The sequence below is a fragment of the Scyliorhinus canicula genome, chromosome 7 (genome assembly GCF_902713615.1).
Source record: "Scyliorhinus canicula chromosome 7, sScyCan1.1, whole genome shotgun sequence".
NCBI classification, from domain to species: Eukaryota; Metazoa; Chordata; class Chondrichthyes; order Carcharhiniformes; family Scyliorhinidae; genus Scyliorhinus; species Scyliorhinus canicula.
The window spans coordinates 178520564-178547652 of NC_052152.1; the positions used below are offsets into that span (position 1 = coordinate 178520564).

Sequence of the window (27089 nt, forward strand, 5' to 3'; positions counted from 1 at the left end):
CAATTTGTGTGAGCGGTGGCAGAAGCACAGGTCAGGGCAGACCTGTCATTGGCAGCTATGTACCAGGGCCACCTGGACATTGCAGGGGCGCTCCAGAGCTTGACCCAGTATAATTTATATTACATCAAATGCTTAGCTTACAGTCCTTACCCATTTCTGATTTGCTGTTCATTCTACTTGCATTTATTGAGATTTGCTTTGCTTATTGCCCCCCTTCCCAATTCGAAAGTTTGTTCCAAATTCTGCTCTGCCTTTCTACGAGAGAGTTTGCTCTCCTCGTTCAAATCATACATCCATAATCTGGTATTATATTTAAAGTCCGTTCTTGTACAAAGATTCTGTAGCAGGAAGGGACGGTGAAGCAAGCCAAGTATTTTACAGTGTAAAACAGGGATGTTGCTCTCATGTTGTAAATGAAACACAGCACAAATGTAGTACCATTTGTTAAACAGACATTTTATTGCACAGATGAGCTTCTGAAACCTCAAAGGCCTCTTCTGTAACTGATGTACTACTTACCCTGAGCCAGCAATGAAGTAAATTTACACCACTGTCAGTAGAGTATGACAAAACCATTCTAATGCGGTGGTTTATAAAAATAATACTTTATCTGCCAAAAGGCACGTCAATACAGTCTGGAGACCATGAAATGTTGCTCAGAATTACAGCACAATATTTCACAGGGATATCATTGTGCAAGACAGCTGTAAATCCTTCACTTAAGGGAGCTTTGGATCAGATCAGTCTTTAGTTTTCACTGAAGCTGCAATGAAAGAGAATACCTGCGCCATAGTGAAGAAGGTGCAAACTCTGCCTCCTCAACACAATCCACGAGTCAGCAAAGTTCATTTTTGGATGCAATGTTGATACGTGAGAGAGCTTCAATTAGAAAACAGATACAATGGCCCGAAACTTACTCGGAGCGGCAATCACGAGCGGATTGCCACTCCGGAGGGACTTAACTTTGCTGCAACTCTGAAGCCAGTGTCTCGCCTGACCTTCCTCGCTCGGGCTGGGTGAGACAGGAACGGCGCAACGTGCTCCTGGCTGCGTCAACGTGGAGTAAATGGAATGCAGAGAGGAAGGACATGCCCACTTATTGCAACACTAGTTGCCTTAAAGCAAGTGTTTAAAGGGACTATTGAAAGGGAGAAGGTAAATGGGGGTAAGGGTTTAGACATTGGACTGGGGGGTGGGGGGGGGGGTCAGACTGGGAAAAAGGGGGGAAAGTCAGACTGGTAGTGGGGGGATGTAGGACTGGAAGGGGGGGAAGTCAGACTGGGAATATTGGGGTGGGGGGGGGTGGGGGGGGGGGGGGTGCCGGACCAGAAGGTGGGGGTGGGGGAGGGGAGTTCGGACAAGGGAGGAGGAAGGTGGGATGTTCAGACAGGGAGGTGGAAGGGTTGGGCCATGAAGGGAGTGGAGAGTTTGGACCAGGAACATAGGATCATAGGGGGCGGGATCTCCGACACCCCCCGTCGGGTCAGAGAATCGCCGGGGAGCGGTGTGAATCCCACCCCCGCCGTCCTTCAAATTCTCCGACCCCCCAAATGGCGGCGACGCGTGAATCACGCCGCCCGCCGCGGAGAATGGTGGGGACTGGCGCGACGCTATGGACCCCTGGGGCTGCCCGAATTCTCCCGGCCGGATGGGCCGAAGTCCCGCCGACTTGATCCCGGGTCATGCCGGCATAAATTAAACCACCTTATATAACGCCATCAACCAGTGCTGATGGTTGACGCCGGACAGCGTGGAGGTAGGTCACGGCGTGGGGTGGCCACAGGAGAAGTGACTGCGCGGCCGCAGTCTGTGTGCGTGGGGGTGGGGGGGTTGAGTGGGGCGGGGTGAGGGGGGGGTGGAAGGGTGGAGGGGGAGGGGCGTGGAGGGGTGGAGGGGGAGGTGTGGGGTGGAGGAAGGCTGGGGGGTGGAGGGGGTGAGGGGGGTGGAGAGGGGGTGGGGGTGGAGGGGGGTGGGGGCTGGAGGGGGTGCAGGTGGAGGGGGTGGAGGGGGATTGGGGTGGAGGGGGTGGGGAGTGGGGGTGGAGGGGGGTGAGGGGGTGGTGGGTGGAGGGGGTGGGGTGTGGAGGGGGGTGAGGGGCATGCAGGAGGAGACTCTGGATGGGCCAGGAAACCGTGGCACATATCTACCAACTGATGGCACACCTGGTATCGCGTGGCACTGGGGGAGGACACCCTCTCCCCGTGTCCATCAAGGTTACGGTGGCCCTGAACCTTTATGCCACGGGGTCATTCCAGTGGGGACCTGTCCGGCATCTCGCAGGCATCGGTGCACCGGTGCATCCGGGCAGTGACAGACTCCCTATATGCCATTGCGGACCGTTACATCCAGTTCCCTATGGACCGGGCCAGCCAGGATGCCCGGGCAGCGGGCTTCGCTGCCGTGGCCAGGTTTCCCATGGTCCAGGGAGCGATCCATGAGATGTACGTCGCCGTGCGGCCACCTGCAGATAACAGGGCCGTGGTCACCAATAGGAGGGGGACCTATTCCATGAACATTCAGGTGGTCTGCGACCACCGCATGATGATCCTGTACGTCTGCGCCCGGCACCCGGGAAGTGTACATGACTCATACGTATTGGCGCAGTCTTACATCCCCGGCATGTTCGAGGGACACCAACCACGGCTGAGGGGCTGGTTGCTGGGCGACAGGTGTTACCCATTGCGGTCGTGGCTGATGATGCCTATACGGAGGCCACAGAGTGACACGGAGAACAGCTACAATGATGCCCATGCAGCGACCAGGGGTGTGATAGAGAGGTGCTTTGGGCTGCTAAAAATGCGTTTCAGGTGCCTGGACCACACTGGAGGGGCCCTCCAGTGCCCGCCAGATCGGGTCGGCCGCATCACTATGGTGTGCTGCGTCCTGCACAACATAGCCCAGCAGAGGGGCGATGTGCCGCAGGCAGAGGAGGGCGTAGTGGAGGATCAGCAGGACGAGGCGCAGTCCTCCCCAAATGAGCAGGATGGGGGCAATGGTCAGGACAGACGATCTGGACATGGACGGGAGGCTGCCAACTGTTACCGGCTCGGCTGATAGCCGCCCGGTTCACTGACTGGGGGAGCATGGGAATCGCCGAGTATGGGCACAGACAGCACACCACGGCACCAGCCGACTACCCTCACACCCCCACCCATCCACCAACCACACCCACCCTCACACCCCCAACCCACCCACCAACCACACCCACCCTCACCCCCCCACACCCACCCACCAACCACACCCACCCCACCCGCATGCACACCACCCCTCCATTGCAGATCCACCTGCGGCACAAAGGGCCTGGCTCACACGGTTGCCAGTGGAAGTGTGTGTATTGCAGGCCATGGAGGATGATGACGACCCGCTCTGCGATGACCTCCTGGCTCTACATCGTTGGACAATGTCTGACCCATGGCCACCGTACCACCCTCCACCGGACCATCCCTGAAAGTGGCTGTGACACTGCAGCGCACAGAACCGTCCTCTGCCCGGGGGGATGGTGAGGGCGACCCGGGGGGAGAGGGGGGCACACTCACTTGGGGCCGACGTAAGACCACCCCTCACACACACACTGGCGCTCACCTCACACCACACCCCCGTACGCTTCGGACAGAGCACAAAGACAGATTCTGGAGGTGTGAAAGTGATTTTAATGACAAACAGTCCATACACGTGCCCTAGCCCCTATAACTTGCCTGTGCCCTGCACCCGTGCCAACTTACTCAGTGTCTAATTGTTTGGCCTTACAGGCCCTTTGACTACGTTTAGGTGGTTCCCCAGACGGTACAGCAGAACCGGAGGTGGACTCCTGCGATTCCTGCCCTGTGACTCGGGATCCCTTTGGCGGCCGTCTCCTGGGGCGGCCCGGCCTAGATGGGCCAGGCTGCAGCTCGGGCGACTGGGATGGTGAGCTGCCAGCCTGTCCTTCCCGTTGCCCACCAGATGCACCTGGGACGGAAGGGGGGGGAGTCCGAGGTGCTGCGGTGTTCCGGGACCTCCCCTACAGGGCGACCCGGGACGGGCCCCAGCACCTCCTCCTCCCTCAGGGTGCCCGATGGCCCCCGGGGCCCTACATGGGTTGGGGGTGCAAACGGATCGGCCATCCAACGCCCCCCCGACACCGGGCGCTGCCAGTCCTGGAGGTCCGCCCTGGTATCGACAAGGGTCTGCAAGTTTGCAGCCATGGAGCTCAGGGAGTTGGCCATCCCTGTCTGTGTCTGGGCGATGTCGGCCAGCACCTGGGCAATGGCGCCGATGCCCCCAGCGATGGCCTGCTGAGACTGGGCCATGGCCTGCAGAGTCTGGGCCATGGCCTGCTGAGACTGGGCCATGGCGTTGAGCGCCTCTACCATCTGCCACTGGCTCTGGCTCATGGCTTCCTGTGAGAGGGCAGCCATGTCCTGGGCCACAGACGCCGCCTTCACGGAAAGCCCCAGGCCTTGCTTACTGCTCCCCATGTTTGACACCGTTGCACCCACTGCCTCCACCGCGGACGCCACCATGCGGTTTCTGCCTGGGTGGCACGCATGACCGGCACCACTCCCAGCTCCTGGACGCGGGTGCACTCCTCCACCGTCTGCAGCCGCTGCAAGCCAGCCGTCACCCCCTTCGTCCCTGGTTCGGTGGCTGCATCGGGTCTATGGGTGGGTGTGGTAACTCCAGGAACTCGGGACCCGTTTGAGCGGCAGATGTTTTCTTGCGCCAGGATGCCCTCCAACCTCCCGGCCCCTCTGCTGCTCCTACCTCCACCTGCTGTACCGGTACGGCTGTGTTGTGCGCACCAGTGAGTGTACCCGAGAAGCCTCATCACTAAAGTGCCCAACCGAGATGAGTGTCTCTGCGATGGTGGAGGGTGTTGGAGAAAGCAGTGGCGTTGTGTTGTGAGTATCATCCGACCCAGAGTCCATGGTCCCCTGGGGTGGCGGTTCATGTCCATCCGTCCGCTGTGTGTCACTATCCTGTCTTTCGGTGTCATATGTGTCGGTGTCCCGGGTAGGGTGTCCCGGGTAGGGTGTCCTGGGTAGTGGTGTCCTGGGTAGGGGTGTCCTGGGTAGGACTGTCCTGGGTAGGGCTGTCCTGGGTAGGGCTGTCCTGGGTAGGGGTGTCCTGGGTAGTGGTGCCCTGGGTAGGGCTGTCCTGGGAAGGAATGTCCTGGGTAGGGGTGTCCTGGGTAGGGCTGTCCAGGGTAGGGCTGTCCTGGGTAGGGCTGTCCTGGGTAGGGCTGTCCTGAGTAGAGCTGTCCTGGGTAGAGCTGTCCTGGGTAGGGGTGTCCTGGGTAGGGCTATCCTGGGTAGGGCTGTCCTGGGTAGTGGTGCCCTGGGTAGGGCTGTCCTGGGTAGGGCTGTCCTGGGTAGGGCTGTCCTGGGTAGGGCTGTCCTGGGTAGTGGTGCCCTGGGTAGGGCTGTCCTGGGTAGGGCTGTCCTGGGTAGGGCTGTCCTGGGTAGGGCTGTCCTGGGTAGGGCTGTCCTGGGTAGTGGTGTCCTGGGTAGGGGTGCCCTGGGTAGTGGTGTCCTGGGTAGGGCTGTCCTGGGTAGGGCTGTCCTGGGTAGTGGTGTCCTGGGTAGGGCTATCCTGGGTAGGGGTGTCCTGGCTCGGTTGCAACGGGGGCCTGTGGCTGCTGCCCTCGTCGCTGTGTGTCACATGCCTGCGTCGCCGCACCCGCACGAGACGGGTGCGTCGTCTCCCTGTTGCTCCGGGCCTGTCCCTGTCTTGTGGCCGCTCTGGGGTGTCCTGCAGGCGGTCGGCATCCGCGGGGACGGGTGCCTCGATGTTTGGTCCTGCAATACACAATACAGCAGCATGGTTAGACATGCAGACTGTGATCGGGGGAAATGGGGGATATGGGGGAGAGGGGATATGGGGGTTATGGGGAGGGGGATATGGGGGATATGGAGGAGGGGGGATATGGGGGAAGGAGGATATTGGAGGATATGGGGTATGTGCGGAGGGGGATATAGGGGAAATTGGGGAGGGGGGATATGCGGGAGGGGGTATATGGGGAGGGGGTATATCGGGATATGGCAGAGGGGGGATATGGGGGGATATGGGGGAGGGGGATATGGGGGAGGGGGATATGGGGAGGGGGATATTGGAGGATATGGGGATGGGGTATATGGGGAGGGGGTATATCGGGATATGGCTATGGGGGGATATGGGGGAGGGGGATATGGGGGAGGGGGATATGGGGAGGGGGATATTGGAGGATATGGGGATGGGGTATATGGGGAGGGGGATATGGGGGATATAGCGGGGGGGATATGGGGGAGGGGGGCTATGGGGGATATGGGGGAGGGAGGATATTGTGGCATATGGGGGATATGGGGGAGGTGGGACATTGGGGCATATGGGGAGGGGGATATAGGGGATTGGGGACGGGCCATGTGGGGGTCTCACTTGGTGGTGTGCTCCTGACCTCTGCATCGGCAACCTCCCGGTCCTCGGGTCCGTCTGCCGGTTCCAGGAACTCCAGGAACCCGGGACCCATCTGGGCAGCAGATGTTTGCTTGCGCCAGGAAGCCCTCGAACCTCCCGGCCCCTCTGCTGCTCCTACCTCCACCTGCTGTACCGGTACGGCTGTGTTGTGCGCACCAGTGAGTGTACCAGACGCCTCATCGCTAAAGTGCCCAACCGAGGTGAGTGTCTCCGCGATGGTGAAGGGTATTGGAGAAAGCAGTGGCGTTGTGTTGTGAGTATCATCGGACCCAGAGTCCATGGTCCCCTGGAGTGGTGGTTCATGCCCACCCGTCAGCTGTGTGTCACTGTCATGTCTTTCGGTGTCATATGTGTCGGTGTTCCGGGTAGGCGTGTCCCGGGTAGGGCTGTCATGGGTAGTGGTGTCCTGGGTAGGGCTGTCCTGGGTAGGGCTGTCCTGGGTAGGGCTGTCCTGGATAGTGGTGTCCTGGGTTGGGATGTCCTGGGTAGGGGTGTCCTGGGTAGGGGTGTCCTGGGTAGGGCTGACCTGGGTAGGGCTGTCCTGGGTAGGGCTGTCCTGGATAGTGGTGTCCTGGGTTGGGATGTCCTGGGTAGGGCTGTCCTGGGTAGGCTGTCCTGGGTAGTGGTGTCCTGGGTAGGGCTGTCCTGGGTAGTGGTGCCCTGGGTAGGGGTGTCCTGGCTCGGCTGCGACGGAGGCCTGTGGCTGCCCCCCTCGTCGCTGTGTATCGCACGCCTGCGTCGCCGCACTCGCACGAGACGGGTGCGTCGTCTCCGTGTTGCTCCGGGCCTGTCCCTGTCTCGTGGCCGCCCTGGGGTGTCCTGCGGGCAGTCGGCATCCACGGGGATGGGTGCCTCGACGTTTGGTCCTGCAATACACAATACAGCAGCATGGTTAGACACGCAGGCGGTGATCGGGGGAAATGGGAGATATGGGGGAGGAGGGATATGGGGGAGGGGGATATGTGGGAGGGGGGATATGGGGGTTATGGGGGCAGGGGGACATGGGGGAGGGGGATATGTGGGAGGGGGATATGGGGGAAGGGGGATATGGGGGAGGGGAATATGTGGGAGCTGGGATATGGGGGTTATGGGGAGGAGGGATATGGGGGAGGGGGGATATGGGGAGGGGGATACTGGAGGATATGGGGAGGGGAGATATGGGAGAAATTGGGGAGGGGGTACATGGGGGAGGGGGCATATGGGGATATGGTGGAGGGGGATATGGGGGAGAGGGATATGGGAGGGGGATATGGGGAGGGGGGATATGGGGAGGGGGATATTGGAGGATATGGGGGATGGGGTATATGGGGAGGGGGATATGGGGGAAATTGGGGAGCGGGGATATGGGGGAGGGGGGATATGGGGGATATGGCGGAGGGGGGATATGGGGAGGGGGCTATGGGGGATATGGAGATATGGGGGAGGGAGGATATTGGGGCATATGGGGGAGGTGGGACATTGGGGCATATGGGGAGGGGGATATAGGGGATTGGGGACGGGCCATGGGGGGTCTCACTAGGTGGTGTGCTCCCGACCTCTGCATCGGCAAACTCCCGGTCCTCGAGTCCGCCTGCCGGTTCCAGGGCCCTCTCCTCATGAACAGTGAGTGGTCTCTCATCAGCTAGGCCCCCACCAGTCCTCTCACGCTCCCTGTTGTTGTGTGCGCACTTCTCCTGCAGGGGGGGGGTTGTGGCAGGGATAAAGGGCAACAGGCAGGGATATACATGCAGGCCAGCGGTTGTGCGTATAATGGCATAGGTACGCAGCACATTAGGGTTGGGGTTGGTTGCACCTGGGTGTGTGCCACAGATCGGGGGATGGGGGGGACGGGGGGGTACTCACCCTGGCTGCCCTGACGAGGTCATTCACCTTCTTGTGGCATTGGGCCACAGCGCTGACGGCCTCTGCCACCTCCCTCCACAGGCACCGGCTGAGGCGTGGGGGAACCCTGCGGCCATGTCCGGGATACAGGGCCTCCCTCCTCTGCTCTACTGCATCCAGGAGCGCCTCGATGCCGTGCTCCTGGAACCTCGGGGCTGCGCGGCGGGCGGCCATCTTGTCGAGTCTCCGGGGGGGTGGGGGGAACGGCGTCTTTTGTGCTGTGACGCTGCCCGGCATCAATGACGCCGTGCATCCGCGGCGGGCGACAGCGTCGTGAATGGCGTCACGCCGCTTCTAGCCCATTCTGGGACGGAGAATTAGCGCCGTTTGGGGGGGGGGGGGGGGGACGCTGGAATGATCCGCGCCGTTTTTAGCGCTGGGTTCTGGCCATCGCGCCGATTATCGGAGAATTCCGCCCAGGGATTAGGAGCAGAAGTAGGCAATACAGCCCCACATGCCTGCTCCGCATTCAATCAGTTCATGGCTGATCTCTTCCTGGTCTCAAATCCATCTCCCTACCAGTCCCCCATATCCCATTAACACGTTTTTTGATCAAAAATATATCTATCTCCCTCTTGAAACCATTTAATGACTCAGACTCCACCACACTGTGGAGCAGCGAGTTCCACAACTTCCCCTCCCTCTGCGAAAAGTAGTCCTTCCTCATCTCCGTTCTAAATCTTCCGTTTCTCAACCTATATCTGTGACCTCTCATTTTAGATTTCCCCACAAGAGGGAACATTTGGTCTACGTTTACTCTATCAGTCCCTTTTAGTATTTCATATACCTCGATCAGATCCCCTCTCATCCTTCGAAACCCCAGCGAGTATGAGCCCAAATTGTTTAATCTCTCCTCAAAAGTCAACCCTTTCATCCCTGGAATCAATCTGGTGAACCTCCTGTGAACTGTTCCAATGCCACCACATCCTTCCTCAAATATGGAGACCAAAATTGGACACAATACTCCAGATGTGGTCTCATTTTTTAAAAAAAATTTTAGAGTACCCAATTATGTTTTCCAATTAAGGGGCAATTTAGCGTGGCCAATCCACCTATCCTGCACATCTTTTGGGTTGTGGGGGTGAAACCCACGCAGACACAGGGAGAATGTGCAAACTCCACACGGACAGTGACCCAGGGCCGGGATTTGAACCCGGGGCCTCAGCGCCGTAGGCAGCAATGCTAACCACTGTGCCACCGTGCTGCCCGAGATGTGGTCTCATCAACAACCCAGACAATTGCAACAACAATTCTCTACTTTTATACTCCAGTCCTTTTGCAATAAATGCTAACATTCTATTTGCCTGTTTAATTGCAAGCTGTAGCTGCAATTCATGAACAAAGACACCCAGATGCATTTTTAATCTGCTTTCCATTTAGATAATAATTTGCCTTTCTATTTTTTCAGCCATAATGGATAACCTCACACTTATCCACATTAAACTCCATCTGCCAAATTTTGGCCCAATCTCCGAGCCTATCTATATCCGCCTGTAAAATCTTTATCTCCTCTTCACTGCCTGCTTTCCTACCTATTTTAGTATCATCTGCAATTTTTTTCTATGTTACACTCTGTCGCTGCGTGCAGATCATTTATATAGACTGCAAACAGTTGAGGTCCGAGGACTGACCCTGCGGCACCCCGCTAGTTACAGTTCGCCAGCCAGAGTAGGAGCCATTTATCCTGATCCCCTGCTTTCTGTCAGTCAGCCCATCTTCAATCCAACCTAGTGCACGACCCCCAATCCCCTGCGAACTCACTTTCCGGATCACTCTTTTATGCGGCACCTTGTCAAGCGACTTCTGACAGTCTCGATATACCACATCCACAGGATCCCCCTTATCCACCTTACTGGTTACGTCTTCAAGGAACTCAAGCAAGTTTGTCAACCGTGACGTACCCTTCATAAAACCATGCTGTCAATAGTGGATTGAGCCTTGTCTTTCCAAATGTTCAGTCATCATCTCCTTAAAGATTGATTCCAGCAAATTCCCCACGACAGAGGCGAAGCTAACTGGTCTATAGTTTTCTACTTTATGCATCTCTCCCTTTTTGAATAGGGGCATCACATTGGCGTGTTTCCAAGCCTTGGGAAGGAAGAGGGGTTGGACCCAGACAAGGGGGTGGGGGAGGGGGGCGGGGTCAGAGCCAGTCATGGACCCGGTGCAGGGGTGGGGAAATCGGACCTGGACAGGAAGGGGGTGGGCGGGGTTCTCTGGGGCATCAGGGATTCTCATTGTTGCCAGGCTTTATCAATCCCTCTGAGCATTAATATGTAAAACCTGTGCTAGCCCATTAAAAAATTCCCAAACATCTGCAGATAATGGAAGATTTTATATTTCATCCATCAAATGTTCACTTTTTGTTCATGATATTTTCTGCGCAATTTTAATGCTATCTTACCTGCACATGTTGCCCCAGATAACAGTAAAATAGAGCTATCAAACTCATGTGATGAGTCAGAGATTTTCTCACGGAGATTATTGTGCTTATCGTTTGTGTTTTTACATAGCTGAGAACAAAGTTGACGGCGCAAGAAATCCAGCAGTTTGCTTTGCTGCTCCATGAGTATCGAACTGGTGCTTCAGTTGAAGATTACTGTGCTGAACTTCTTCACCTTTATGGAGAAAAGCGCAAGTTCCTCCTTTTAGGTAAAAGCTTGTCCTCGTTTGCTCTTCTGACTGAATAAATGTATTTTTGTAATGTATTTTAAATGTGAGATGGACAGAAAGTGATGATTCAGCAGTAAAACAGGATGCTCAGGCCAGAATAAATGATCAACGGGGCACGTAGGAATTAAGTGATGAGGATCTGGGTCCGTTACCTAAATAGTTGCTTGCAGAGCCTTACATAGAACAACTCAATTATAAAAGTCCGGCCACCATAGTTTAGTTTATTGACTGGGACTCACTGGATTTTTGTAGTTTATTGTCACGTGTACCAAGATACAGTGAAACGTATTTTTCTGCGAGCAGCTCAACAAATCATGAAAAGAAAAGGAAATAAAAGAAAATACATAATAGGGCAACACAAGGTACACAATGTAACTACATAAACACTGGCATTGGGTGAAGCATACAGGGGTGTAGTGTTAATCAGATCAGTCCACAAGAGGGTCACTTAGTGCTAGGGGCTTGGATGGGGCAGAGTTTGTAAGGTGTATCCAGGAAAGCTTTCTGATGCAATATGTGGATAGTCCAACTGGGAAGGGGCAGTACTGGATCTGGTATTGGGAGATGAGCCTGGAGAGGTGGTTGAAGTTTCAGTGGGGGAACATTCTTGGAGTAATGACCACAATTCCCTATGTTTTAGGGTACTTTCAGATAGGGATGAGGGTAGCCCTCGCGTTAAGCTGAGAAACTGGGGAAAGGCAAATTACAATAAAATTAGACAGGAATTGAAGAATTTGGATTGGGTGCGGCTGTTGGAGGGCAAATCAACATCGGAAATGTGGGAGTCTTTCAAGCGACAGTTGATCAGCATTCAGGAAAGTCACGTTCCTGAGAGAATGAGAAACAAAATAGAGCGGCACGGTAGCACAGTGATTAGCACTGTTGCTTCACAGCTTCAGGTTCTCAGGCTCGATTCCCAGCTTGGGTCACTGTGCGGAGTCTGCACGTTCTCCACGTGTCTGCATGGGTTTTTTTTCCTCCGGGTGCTCCGGTTTCCTCCCACTGTCCAAAGATGTGCAGGTTAGGTAGATTGGCCATGCTAAATTGCCCTTAGTGTCCAAAAAGGGTAGAAGAGGTTATTGTGTTACGGGAATAGGGTGGATGTTTGGTCTTATGAAGGATACTCTTTCCAAGGGCCGGTGCAGACTTGATGGGCCGAATGACCTCCTTCTGCACTGTAGATTCTATGATTTAGTCTCCAGGAGTAATCAAGCATGGCACCAGTTAAAGCCACATAATAATTTAATGTCTTACTTCTACACAGTCAAAGGTAAGAACAAATTAGCAAACGGAACAGTAATGCTGTTTTGCAATTACAATCGCACAATGTTAACTGTGTTCTGTTTAGCACCATGTAAGTAATTGCAAGTGCTTTTTCAATATGCATACTCAGTAGGTGAAATCCTTTGTCGAGGAGACAGTGACGTAGCGGTAATGTCACTGGACTAATAATGCTGAGGCCTAGCCTAGTGCTCTGGGGACATGGATTCAAATCCCACCATGGCAGCTGGTGGAATTTAATTCAACTAATAGAATCTAGAATTGGAAGCTTGTCTCAGACCTTGAAGTAATCATCAATTGTTGTAACAACCTATCTACTTCACTCATGTCCTTTAGGAAGGAAATCTGCCATCCTTACCTGGTCTGGTCTACATGTGACTCCAGATTCACAGGACTGTCCCCTGAAATGGCCAATCAAGCCACTCAGTTCGAGGGCAATTAGGGATGGGCAACAAATAATAGCCCAGCCACTGACACCCATATTCCATGAAAGTATTTTTTAAAACTATCAGTGTATACTTGGAAAAATATCCCCTCAGTAACTTTCAGATCTAATTGGCTGTTCTTGTTCTGAAGATAAGGAATTTGCAATGTGTGTGTTAATGAATAATAAAGGAGGAGAGAATACACTTGCCCTGTTTATAAGATTGTTCCTGTGTTCTAAATTAAAATAATGCACTTCTGATTAGTTTAGAGTATTTCAAGAGGTAATTTCATGTTGATTATCTGACAAAAATCAATTCGCTGACCAGCATGATGGGAGGATCGTTATGGTTTTGGTTCCAATTTTGGCAATGCACTGGATTTTAGTCTGGTCCTTTTCTGAGCGGCATTGCTTGACCAAAATTGATAATACTGCTGGTAATGGATTTTACACAACCATTTCATATTAACATATGGGACAGAGGACTGTTTAAAGTGAGAGATAGGTCTTTGGGGCTAAAGCCAATTAGGTCTGTGGCCGGAAGGCCCATGATGGCCTTCCTGCACTGCCTACAATTCAGACCCTTAAGTGGACAATTGATTCCCACTGCTTTATCCTAACACTACTGATATTAACCCAGTGGCAGCTGTGGGTGGGGGTTGCCATGCAGAGAGCACAGCAAGCTAAAACACACAGGGTTGCCTCCGGGGTTGGGGAAGGTGGGGTAGTGGAGGGGAGGGTGGGGTAGTGGAGGGGAGGGTGGGGTAGTGGAGGGGAGGGTGGGGTAGTGGAGGGGAGGGTGGGGTAGTGGAGGGGAGGGTGGGGTAGTGGAGGGTGGGGTAGTGGAGGGGAGGGTGGGGTAGGGGAGGGTGGGGTAGTGGAGGGGAGGGTGGGGTAGTGGAGGGGAGGGTGGGGTAGTGGAGTGTGGGGTAGTGGAGGGGATGTCTCGTGTTCAAAGTCACTCAGTGTATGATCAAGGGAGCTAAAATTGGGAAGGCAGGGGGCAGCTGTCCTTGCTCGTCCTCTCTGACTGCCCTCCTACCATCTCTCACCTATGGTCTGGGACCCAGCAGCAATCATTGGCCTCAGGTGAACGGCATAATACCAGCAGCTACCATGTCTCCAGTAGCGCTGTGGTTCAATAAAGCTACTGGCTTCTGGCTTCTGACTGGTCAGCAGCACTTGGCAGGCATGACTTCTGCCGCAGGGTCCTCACTCCCAGTGAGGGCACACCACTGCCCAGTTAAATTGGGTAGCACTTAATGTGGTAGGCCTTCCCTAAAGGAGGTGATGTGGGCTCTGCAGCCAGAGGGCCAGACCCCTATTGCCTCCATTAAATCCAGCCCAGTGTTCCAATATGTGCAGCTTGCTTCAGGAAGACTTTTCAGTTCACTGATTTATGTCTCATTCTTAACTTAGGAATGCGGGCCTTCATACCTGACAAAGACACAGGCTACTTTGAGAGCTTCTTAGAAACCATTGGAATTAAAGATGGAAGAGGGATCTTGACAGACAGTTTTGGACGAATCAAGAGAAGCATGAGTAACACGTCAGCATCTGCTGTCAGAGGTTATGACAGCTGGTCTGTTCCTTCAGAATCAGATACCTTTGAAAGAATGATTTCAAATATTACGCATGACATAGAAGCATTAGGATGTGATGTGGAAGATGATTTACTGTGATCAATGTAAAGTACAATTTCATATATATTTTACTACTGTCCCTTTTATTCCATGAGCTATAACTTTAATTGTGTGACACGCTATCAAATACCTTGGAAGTCCATGCACACCACATCAACAGCATTGCCCTCATCAACCCTCTCTGTTATGTCCTGAAAAAACTCCAGCAAGCCAGTTATACATGATTTTTCCTTAACAAATTCATGCTGGCTTTCTTTCATTAACCCACATTTGTTCATGTGACTATTGATTTTGTCCTGAATTGTTGTTTCCAGAAGTTTCCCACCACTGAAGTTAAACTCACTGCTCTGTAGCTGCTGGGCTTAGCTTTAAACCTGTTTTGAACAAGGGTGTAACATTTGCCATTCTCTGGTCCTCTGACACCACACCTAAGCCGAAGGAAGCCTTAAAAATTGTGACCAATGCCTGTGCAATCTCCAGTCTCACTTCATGCAGTATCCTTGGATGCATCTCATCCAGTCCTGGTGCCTTATCAACTTTAAGTACATTCAACCTATTTAATGCTTCCTCTTTCTTGATCTTAAATCTTTCAAGTGTCTGAAGTACCTCCTTTTTCATCATGACCTAGCCAACATTTTCTTCCTTTCTAAAGACAGTTGCAAAGTTTAGTACCCTCAACCAAGCGTGTATAAATCCCCTTTTTGGCCCCTAATCAACCTCTACTTCTCTCTTACCTCCCTATTATTATGTATATGTCCATAGAACACTTTAGGATTCCATTTTATATTAGCTGCCAGTTTCTTTACATACTCTCCCTTTCCTTCTCTTATGTCCCTTTTCACATCCCTCTGAACTTTCTATATTCAGCCTAGTTTGCCATTGTATTATCCATCTGTCATGGGCACACTTTTACTTATTCAGTAAACAGTAGATTTGTTTGCCTCACCTTTGCCCTTTGTGGGGATGTGGCTTGATTGTGCCAGAGCTATCTCTTCTTTGAAGGTAGTTTGAGTACTGACAACCTTTGATTTCAATATATTTCTCTCAGATCCATTCTTACCTCATTGAATCATAGAGTCATAGACACCCTACAGTGCAGAGAAGGAGGCCATTCTACCCAGGGAGTCTGCACCAACCCTCTGAAAGAGCACCCTACCTAGGCCCACTTCCCCGCCCTATCCCCATAACCCAATACCCCCACCTAACCTGCATATCTTGGACAGTGGGAAGAAACTGGAGCACCTGGAGGAAGCCCACGCAGACACAGGGAGAATGTGAAAACTCCACACAGTCAGTAGCCCAAGACCGGAATTAAACCCGGGTCCCTTTCACGTCGAGGCACCAGTGCTAACCACTGTCCCACCCAAGTTGGCTTTCCCCTAGTTAATTATTCTTGCTCTGAATTGCTCTTTGTCCTTTTTCATATCCAGCCTAAACCTTCCGATATAATGATCACTGCCGCCTCAATTTTCTCCCACTGTCATTCAGTCTACTTGGTGCACTTCATTCCCAAGAACCAGGATGGGATTCCCCACCGGCGGGATCTTTCGTTTTGCTGGCACCCGGGGGTTTCCTGACGGCATGGGGCTGCCCCACAATGGGTAACCCCATTGACCGGCCAGCGTAACGGAGAATCCTACTGGCGGGTCGAGGCAGAAAAGTAGAGCGGCGGGGCGGAGAATCTGGCCCAGGTCTAGCAGTCTCTCCTTTCTTGTTTGCACTGGATACACAAGTGCTGTAGAATGTTTTCTTAAATGCACACATGGAACTCTTGTCCCTCACTGTCCTTAATGCTACCATTATCCTGGTCTATATGTGCCCTTGGTAAAAGCTCCAACTCTTCAATAAATAACCGTTAATTACTTCAGTTATTGCTGCAATTATCTGCCAGGCATGTTACTGCTGCACCTTTGATCCTGCAGCTAACAAAATAATTAGGGGGTTGGAGAGCATTGGGAGGCTGATCCAATGTCTGCTTTCTAAATTTGGTCCCAACCCCATTCCCAAACCCCAGCCGCAACCCAACCTCCCATCCAACCCCAAACCTACCCCCAAAGCCCACCTCCAAAGCCCCACCACCAACCCCACCCACAACCCCCATCTACCAAACCATACCCCCAACCTCACCTTCAAATCAACCCCTGCCCAATCCCAACCCTCCCCAACACCACCTTCCAATCCACCATAAAACCCCATCGACAACCTCACCTCCACACCCCTCTCCTCTGGCCTAGAAAAGTTTCTCTCAATGTACTGGATTTTCACTGAGTTGTGTTGACTGGGGAGCCCTTTCAAAATGGCAGATGGGTGCTGATTCTGGGATTCCCAAATATACTCTTAGATTCAGGAATGCCATTAAAGATAGTTCCTACCAAAAGTCCACATTCAGCACACTTGACTTGGCCGGCTCTACTCCTCTGCCAGGTTTTTAAAGAGCCGTGGTTCGTGGCCCCTCAGAGGAGACATGAACCATAATCTACATGAGAGGCTGCTCTAGTATTCTAATAGATGTCCGGGCTGCCAGCCAAGCATACATAATGAGGAACGGCTGATAGCACAGACAACCATTAAGTTTGATAAAATAGCTGCTCCTCAGAGGAAATATTGTTTGATTGGCAGCTCAGACACTCTGATCTCCGCTGTCAGTTTCACTATAAGTGTTGACACAAATTAAGTGGTTTCAAGGGTTTTTCACACATCTGAGCAAGCAATCATGCAATAGTAAGGTTCACCATCATTTTTAAGCTTAGACAAATGGTCGGCTTGAATTTTGCTTGCATCCACATAATTCTAAAAAAGATGTCAGCGTGTAAAATGAGACTGAATTTGATTTTTATTTTCAAAGCTGAGAAAAATATAAAGATGTGAATAATAAATATATCCTATTTAAACTGCGTGCACCACATGGTTAAAGTTATTTGTACACTTCTTTGTTAAAACTACAATGATGAACTGAGTGCTTTCTTTATATCATAGATTATCATAGAATTTACAGTGCAGAAGGAGGCCATTCGGCCCATCGAGTCTGCACCAGCTCTTGGAATGAGCACCCTACCCAAGGTCAACACCTCCACCCTATCCCCATAACCCAGTAACCCCACCCAACACTAAGGGCAATTTTGGACACTAAGGGCAATTTATCATGGCCAATCCACCTAACCTGCACATCTTTGGACAGTGGGAGGAAACCGGAGCACCCGGAGGAAACCCACGCACACACGGGGAGGATGTGCAGACTCCGCACAGACAGTGACCCAAGCCGGAATCGAACCTGGGACCCTGGAGCTGTGAAGCAATTGTGCTATCCACCATGCTACCGTGCTGCCCAGTGTCATGCATTGATTCGTATTGTTTTGGTATTTTAAAATAATTCTGTCAGTATAATAATGGGTTTTCTTGGCACTGTACACAGGTAAGACATCTGGTGATAAAATGGAAGTCATGAACAAATTATTTCTCCCCTTTTGTAAATTTTCTCTGCTCCATTTCTCGTATTTTTTTCTGTTCCTTTTTCTTATATTGGTATTTATAGGTCCCTTCTCTCCCTTTCTCTCTTCTGTCTTTTCTTAGCATTCATTTTCCTCATGATATCTTTATCTCTTTGTTTTTGTTTAAACCCCCACGAGACCCATGGGGATGAATCGATTAATCTCCCCGTGACCCTCGTGGAGTACAAACTCCCCCGCTGGGGGAGGGGAGGGGGCAGAGACCCATCTATGGGATACTGAACTTGGGATATAAAAGGTAGGAGCCGTGTTATTGTGTGTAGTCCTGGCTGGGTCTGGAATTGTGCTTTCACAGAGCTTACTTTGACATTAAATCGTTTTGTTGAACTCCCTGACCGCACTCCTCTCTGACCACTAAATTGGCGATAAGGGTAAAGTGAAATTCCTGTCAGTGCTGCTAAACATTTGGAGCACAGCCATCTCCTCTCTCCCTACAGGGGTAAGGTTTACACCATCTAGAAAAGAAAATGCCCCTCTTCGGAACACTCAATGTTTTTAACGGAAGTGTGGAGGACCAGACACAGTACGTGGAACAGATGTGTTATTTCTTGAAGGCAAACGCTATCATTGGGAATGAGTGGCAGATGGTGATTCTGCTGACCGCCTGTGGGGCCCCACTTTCAATGTCATTAACAGCTTGACGTACCCCACCATCCCAGACTCCAAATCGTTCGAAGAGTTAGTAGCACTGGTTGCAAACCAAGCCATCGGTCATAGTACAGAAATGCCGATTTGTCATGACTGGGAGGACATGGGTGTCCATTACAGAGTTTTTGATTATGGACTATCCCTACCCAAGATGCCCCGGGACCACGTTGCATGCAAGGTGAACAATATGGTGACTTAGCGGAAGTTGCTGGCCGAGCATTTACTGGACCTTAAGAAGGCTGAAGGGAGAGTGCAGAGAAGGGAGTCCAGGAACTTCAGAGAATGTCTGGCTTGAAGATAAATAATATGGGTCGCCCACCATTCCAACATTCAGCGATCCCTAGTACTAGGACCCGGGACCCCACCTTGGCCTGAGCACCGCCAAGACCAGGCCCGTTGGTTGAGGGCTGCCATGGCCAGGCGGGACAGCTCCCCAGAGTCACTAAGGGATGAACTGAGACGGTGCGGTGCCTGCGATCGGAGTAACCACAGGGAGACAAAGTCACAGGTCAGCCAGCAACCTCGCCGCCCTACTAGGGGAGACGCCGATGCAGTGCTAGACCCTCCATCCAGACCTGCCCGATGACGAGGAATGCATGCTGCTGAACTGCATCAACACCCATGGGTTGCCCCCATTCGAAATAACGTCCAGGTGAATGGCCTCCTATTGGATGTGGAGTTGGGCATGGGAGCTACAGTGTTGGTTATTGGGAGGCAGAACTTTGAGAAGATCCAGCAGAGGGCAGCAGAGCAGAGCTACTGATCAGCTGTTCTGGGGAAATTTGCATACGTGCAGTGCGGTCAGCCTAAGTTGAAGGTGGTTTGTGGAGAGGCTGTTGGCAAGTGACAGTTAAACCCGAAACACTTCGTGAGTGTTTCCCACCCTACCTCCTCCTCCAACCAACCCCCCCACCCCACGGTGGTTGGGAAGCGGGAGCAGTGGCCTGTCGTGAAGGTGAGTGAGTGCCTTTAAATTTGCTTACCTTTGAGCGGGAGCAGGGTTTGAGGTAATATCAGGTAAGCTCTTCCTTTCTTTTTCTTTTTCTTGTTATTTTTTAAATCTAGAGGTGATGTCAGGGAAGGCAGTACAATGCTCCTCCTGCAGAATGTTTGAGGTGAGGGACGCCGTCAGTGTCCCTGCTGATTTCATCTGTGGGAAGTGCACCCAACTCCAGCTCCTCAAAAACCGTGTTAGGGACCTGGAGCTTGAGCTGGATGAACTTCGGATCATTCGGGAGGCAGAGGGGGTCATAGATAGGAGCTTCAGGGAAATAGTTACACCAAAGACTGGAGATAGATGGGTAACTGTAAGAGGGACTGGGAAGAAGCAGTCAGTGCAGGGACCCCCTGCGGTCGTTCCCCTGAGTAACAAGTATACCGTTTTGGATACTTGTGGGGGGGACGACTTACCAGGGGTAAGCCATGGGGTACGGGCCTCTGGCACGGAGTCTGTCCCTGTTGCTCAGAAGGGAAGGGGGGAAAGGAGTAGAACATTAGTAATTGGGGACTCAATAGTCAGGGGCACAGATAGGAGATTTTGTGGGAGCGAGAGAGACTCACGTTTGGTATGTTGCCTCCCAGGTGCAAGGGTACGTGATGTCTCGGATCGTGTTTTCCGGGTCCTTAAGGGGGAGGGGGAGCAGCCCCAAGTCGTAGTCCACATTGGCACTAACGACATAGGTAGGAAAGGGGACAAGGATGTCAGGCAGGCCTTTAGGGAGCTAGGATGGAAGCTCAGAGCGAGAACAAACAGAGTTGTTATCTCTGGGTTGTTGCCCGTGCCACGTGATAGTGAGATGAGGAATAGGGAGAGAGAGCAATTAAACAGGTGGCTACAGGGATGGTGCAGGCGGGAGGGATTCAGATTTCTGGATAATTGGGGCTCTTTCTGGGGAAGGTGGGACCTCTATAGACAGGATGGTCTACATCTGAACCTGAGGGGCACCAATATCCTGGGGGGGAGATTTGTTAGTGCTCTTTGGGGGGGTTTAAACTAATTCAGCAGGGGCATGGGAACCTGGATTGTAGTTTTAGGGTACGGGAGATTGAGAGTATAGAGGTCAGGAGCACAGATTTGACTTCGCAGGAGGGTGCCAGTGTTCAGGTAGGTGGTTTGAAGTGTGTCTACTTCAATGCCAGGAGTATACGAAATAAGGTAGGGGAACTGGCAGCATGGGTTGGTACCTGGGACTTCGATGTTGTGGCCATTTCAGAGACATGGATAGAGCAGGGACAGGAATGGTTGTTGCAGGTTCCGGGGTTTAGGTGTTTTAGTAAGTTCAGAGAAGGGGGCAAAAGAGGGGGAGGTGTGGCGCTGCTAGTCAAGGACAGTATTACGGTGGCGGAAAGGATGCTAGATGGGGACTCTTCTTCTGAGGTAGTATGGGCTGAGGTTAGAAACAGGAAAGGAGAGGTCACCCTGTTGGGAGTTTTCTATAGGCCACCTAATAGTTCTAGGGATGTAGAGGAAAGGATGGCGAAGATGATTCTGGAAAAGAGCGAAAGTAACAGGGTAGTTGTTATGGGAGACTTTAACTTTCCAAATATTGACTGGAAAAGATATAGTTCGAGTACATTAGATGGGTCATTCTTTGTACAATGTGTGCAGGAGGGTTTCCTGACACAATATGTTGACAGGCCAACAAGAGGCGAGGCCACATTGGATTTGGTTTTGGGTAATGAACCAGGCCAGGTGTTAGATCTGGAGGTAGGTGAGCACTTTGGAAACAGTGACCACAATTCGGTGACCTTTACGTTAGTGATGGAAAGGGATAAGTATACCCCGCAGGGCAAGAGTTATAGCTGGGGGAAGGGCAATTATGATGCCATTAGACATGACTTAGGATGTGTTGGTTGGAGAAGTAGGCTGCAAGGGTTGGGCACACTGGATATGTGGAGCTTGTTCAAGGAACAGCTATTGCATGTTCTTGATATGTACGTACCAGTCAGGCAGGGAGGAAGGGGTCGAGCGAGGGAACCGTGGTTTACCAAAGAAGTGGAATCTCTTGTTAAGAGGAAGAAGGAGGCCTATGTGAAGATGAGGCGTGAAGTTTCAGTTGGGGCGCTTGATATTTACAAGGAAGCGAGGAAGGATCTAAAGAGAGAGCTGAGACGAGCAAGGAGGGGACATGAGAAGTCTTTGGCAGGTAGGATCAAGGAAAACCCAAAAGCTTTCTATAGGTATGTCAGGAATAAAGAATGACTAGGGTAAGAGTAGGGCCAGTCAAGGACAGTGGTGGGAAGTTGTGTGTGGAGGCTGAGGAGATAAGCGAGATACTAAATGAATACTTTTCGTCAGTATTCACTCAAGAAAAAGATAATATTGTGGAGGAGAATGCTGAGACCCAGGCTATTAGAATAGATGGCATTGAGGTGCGTAGGGAAGAAGTGTTGGCAATTCTGGACAAGGTGAAAATAGATAAGTCCCCGGGGCCGGATGGGATTTATCCTAGGATTCTCTGGGAAGCCAGGGAAGAGATTGCTGAGCCTTTGGCTTTGATTTTTAGGTCATCATTGGCTACAGGAATAGTGCCAGAGGACTGGAGGATAGCAAATGTGGTCCCTTTGTTCAAGAAGGGGAGTAGAGATAACCCCGGTAACTATAGGCCGGTGAGCCTAACGTCTGTGGTGGGTAAAGTCTTGGAGAGGATTATAAAAGATACGATTTATAATCATCTAGATAGGAATAATATGATTAGGGACAGTCAGCATGGTTTGTGAAGGGTAGGTCATGCCTCACAAACCTTATCGAGTTCTTTGAGAAGGTGACTGAACAGGTAGACGAGGGTAGAGCAGTTGATGTGGTGTATATGGATTTCAGTAAAGCGTTTGATAAGGTTCCCCACGGTCGTCTATTGCAGAAAATACGGAGGCTGGGGATTGAGGGTGATTTAGAGATGTGGATCAGAAATTGGCTAGTTGAAAGAAGACAGAGAGTGGTAGTTGATGGGAAATGTTCAGAATGGAGTTCAGTTACGAGTGGCGTACCACAAGGATCTGTTCTGGGGCCGTTGCTGTTTGTCATTTTTATAAATGACCTAGAGGAGGGCGCAGAAGGATGGGTGAGTAAATTTGCAGACGACACTAAAGTCGGTGGAGTTGTAGACAGTGCGGAAGGATGTTGCAGGTTACAGAGGGACATAGATAAGCTGCAGAGCTGGGCTGAGAGGTGGCAAATGGAGTTTAATGTGGAGAAGTGTGAGGTGATTCACTTTGGAAAGAATAACAGAAATGCGGAATATTTGGCTAATGGTAAAATTCTTGGTAGTGTGGATGAGCAGAGGGATCTCGGTGTCCATGTACATAGATCCCTGAAAGTTGCCACCCAGGTTGATAGGGTTGTGAAGAAGGCCTATGGTGTGTTGGCCTTTATTGGTAGAGGGATTGAGTTCCGGAGCCATGAGGTCATGTTGCAGTTGTACAAAACTCTAGTACGGCCGCATTTGGAGTATTGCGTACAGTTCTGGTCGCCTCATTATAGGAAGGACGTGGAAGCTTTGGAACGGGTGCAGAGGAGATTTACCAGGATGTTGCCTGGTATGGAGGGAAAAGCTTATGAGGAAAGGCTGATGGACTTGAGGTTGTTTTCGTTAGAGAGAAGAAGGTTAAGAGGTGACTTAATAGAGGCATACAAAATGATCAGAGGGTTAGATAGGGTGGACAGCGAGAGCCTTCTCCCGCGGATGGAGGTGGCTAGCACGAGGGGACATAGCCTTAAATTGAGGGGTAATAGATATAGGACAGAGGTCAGAGGTGGGTTTTTTACGCAAAGAGTGGTGAGGCCGTGGAATGCCCTACCTGCAACAGTAGTGAACATGCCAACATTGAGGGCATTTAAAAATTTATTGGATAAGCATATGGATGATAAGGGCATAGTGTAGGTTAGATGGCCTTTAGATTTTTTCCATGTCGGTGCAACATCGAGGGCCGAAGGGCCTGTACTGCGCTGTATCGTTCTATGTTCTAAGATTAGAACGAGAGCGAAACGTGCTACCTACACGGGGAGCCCCTTGCCATAGCAGGTACAACAATGACACCAGTGACATATGGGCAACAGTTTGTTAGGCCGTCATTGATCATAGTGAAGGGCCAGAGACCGGGTCTACTGAGCCACAACTGGCTACATCACCTCCGTCTGGACTGGCAATGGATCCTCCGGATCGGCACTGGAGTCCTTTATGAAGTGTTGGGAAAATATGCTCAGGTTTTTCAAGAAGGCCTGGGTCGGATCAAGGAAGTCGTGGCCAAAGTTCTTGTGGACCCCGAGGTCCAACCTAAGTATTTTCAGGTCCAGTCGGTCCCCAAAGCACTAATGGTGAAAGTCAGCACAGAACTCAGCCTCCTGGAAGGCCTCGGGATCATCCGACCGGTGCGGTTCATTAATTGGGTAGCGCCGGTAGTCTTGGTACTTAAATTTGCAGTTTTGGTCTCCTTATCTGAGGAAGGATGTTCTTGATCCAGATGAAGTATGAGGAGAAATTGAATCGGTTTTCATTGTATTCGCTGAAGTTCAGAAGAATGAGGGGTAATCGCACAGCAACCTATAAAATTCTAACAAGACTAGACAGGGTAGACGCAGGAAAGATGCTCCCGATGGTAGGTGTGTCCAGAACCAGGGGTCACAGTCTGAGGATATGGGGTAGAGCATTTAGGACAGAAATTAGGAGAAATTTCTTCATTCAGAGAGTGGTGAGCCGGTGGAATTTGTTAACACAGGAAGTAGTTGAAACCAAAACATTGTGGGTGGGATTCTTTGTTGGCTGACGGCGAAATCGGGAAATGCGATTGGGCGGAGATTAGGTTCCAATGCCAAAATTGTGACGGGCGCTGATTTGACGCCAAATCGCAATTCTCCGTCACCTCGACTGTGGCATCAATGCAGTCCGGAACATGCGTTCAGTAAACATTGTTTGCATATCATTAGCGGGTCTCTCAGTATTACCCAGGGCCTCTGCGATTCTCCGTCATGGATGGGCTGTGTCCCCGACGGAGCGGTTCACTTCTACATTTGAAAATTGTGAAGTCTTGTCTTACTGTTGGGGGTGCGAAGAACGGGATAGGGATGGAATTGTTTTATGTACCATGTTTATGTTGCTGTTATTATTATTATAAAGATTGTGAAGCCGGCATCGTGGCTGCTGAGGGAGAGAGACGGGGTACGGAAAGTGTCCAACATTGCCATAGTTTGCTGTCAGTTATGCCACTGGCTGAGGGGCTTCTGCCCGGGCCGGGGGGAGTAGCGGGGGTGGCCTGGAGGTGGGCTGTGTGGTCGGGGTGGACAGACATGGAACACCATTGCCGCAGCTGGAAAGGCAGCCTTGCAGCTGCACATGCCACTGACAGCCCACTGTGAACTTAGGCCATGGGTTGTATAGATGGCCCCCCACCCCCATCCCCAGGTGCCCTCTTGCCCCAACCGACCAATCAGCTTAATGGGCGTGCTGCAGCACAACCAGTGCCATCTTGTTGGCTGGGATGAGTGTGTGTGTGGATTGTAATGTGTATTTGCGGCTGCAGCTTATCAGCCTCCTGAGTGTCAATCACAGACCCAGCGAATCCTGCACCATTTCTGATTGGAATCAATTGCGTTCCATGTGGCGCCGGTGCTAGCCCCTCCACAGTCGCTGAATCGGTCCAGGTTTGGCGCCAGTTTTGTTGTCCATGAAAGTCCACGAATCCTGCCCCAGCGTCAACATTTAGTCTCAGGAATAGGGACTCCAGTCCTGTATGTTTTCAAGAAGCAGTTTGATATAGCACTTGGGGCAAAGGGAATCAAAGGATATGAGGGGCAAGCGGGATAAAGCTATTGAGTTGGACGAGTAGCCATGATCATAATGAATGGTGGAGCAGATTCAATGGGCCGAATGGCTTCCTCCTGCTCCTATTTTCTATGTTTCTATCTTTCTAAAACCGTTTGCCAGAGGTAATTATGAGTTGACAGTGAAAAAGGCCTCCCGCCTGGATCGATACCCAATACCACTGATAGACGATCTGCATGCAATGTTGGCCGGAGGTCAATCTTTTTCCAAGCTCGATAGGAGCCACAAGTATATCAAACTGCAGCTGGACACTAATTCTAGGCGCTATTTGACTATTAATACCCGCAGAGGCCCCTATGAATATACGCAACTACCATTTGGAGTGTCCTGCGCAATCTTCCCACGCGTGATGGAGAATATCATGCTCGGATTCCCGCGTGTGGCAGTCTAATTGGACAACATCATGGTCACCAGAGCCACAGAATGTGAGCATCTGTGCAATCTGAGCAAAACCGTCCATCGGTTTTCTGAGTTAGGTGTCCGCCTCAAGAGGGCGAAGTGTGTGTTCCATGCCAAGGAGGTCACCTACTTGGGGTATTGTGTGGACCGGGATGGACCGCACCCAATGGAGGAGAAGGTGCGAGCTCTTCGATTGGCCCCCACTCCGGAAAATGTGACAGAAAATCTATTTTGGGAAATCAGTTCCTGGCCTTGCAACCATACTCGCCCCTCTGCACTCCTTGTTGAAAACGCTCCAGGAATGGGCGTGGAAGGCGCCTCAGGAGGAAGCATTTGCCTAAGTGAAACAATAGCTAACGCCGTCCGGTTTGTGACCCCCTCGAAGCCTGTGACCTCACACCATACGGCATCGGAGTGGTGTTGTCTCACCACATGGCTGATGGAAGAGAGCAACCAATAGCATTTGCGTCCAGGACACGGTGGAGCAGAATTACTCTTAGATCGAAGAAGAGGGTTTGGCCAGCGTTTTTGCAGGGAAGATGTGTACGGGCATCGGTTCACTATCATAATGGACCACAAGCCATTGCTGGTACTTTTAAAGAGGATAAGGCAATCCCACTGATTGCGCCTGCCTGGATACAGAGATAGATATGGCAGCAGACGAATACGCCTTCGAGCATCGCCCAGGCACACAAATTGCAAATGCAGATGTGTTTTGTAGGTTCCCACTGCCGATGTGGCCCCCATCTCTGCCGAGAGACAACAAAGTCACCTCCATGCTGAATTTTATGGATACCTTGCCGGCCACCACTGCACAGATACATGATTGGACGCAAAAGGACCCCATTTGGTGAAAGTCCACCCATTGTCTTTTTTGGGGGGCCAGCACATGAAGCTGCCCGAAGAACGGTGGGCCTTTGTGGCCAAGCCATTGGAACTTAGGGTAGAGGATGGTATTCTTTAGTGGGAGGGCACGTGTCATTGACCCACTCCCGGGCAGAGACTCCTTACTACGGGACCTGAATAATGATCGCCCGAGGGTATTAAAGATGAAGATGCTAGCCTGTAGCTATGTGAAGTGGGCAGGCTTGGATGGCAGCATAGAAAGGCTGGCCCAACAGTGTGCCACCCGCCAAGCGCAGTGAAAACCCCTGTCTGCAGCTTCGTTGGATTTGTGGAAATGGCTTGGCAGGCTATGGATGCGTTTACACGCTGATTTATCCAGGCCTTTCCAGGGGTCCATGTTTCTGCACATAATGGATGCCCATTCTAAATGGCTGGAAGCCCACAGACTGTCATCCACCACATCAAGGGCAATGGTGGAGAAGCTCCATCTCTTCCTTTGCCTTCATGGCATTCCGAAGGTGCTAGTCATGGATGATGG

At 51.6% G+C, this 27089-nt stretch overlaps 1 protein-coding gene across 1 annotated transcript in view; it reads left to right on the forward strand.

Moving 5' to 3' along the window:
* ccm2l (CCM2 like scaffold protein) overlaps positions 1-14384 on the forward strand; it is a 66066-nt gene extending 51682 nt beyond the window's left edge. The window contains exons 9-10 of the mRNA XM_038803379.1: positions 10827-10965; positions 14111-14384. Coding sequence (XP_038659307.1) covers positions 10827-10965; positions 14111-14373 — 402 coding nt within the window. The 3' untranslated portion in view covers positions 14374-14384. The remainder of the gene's footprint in view (positions 1-10826; positions 10966-14110) is intronic.
* The last annotated feature ends 12705 nt before the right edge of the window (positions 14385-27089 follow it).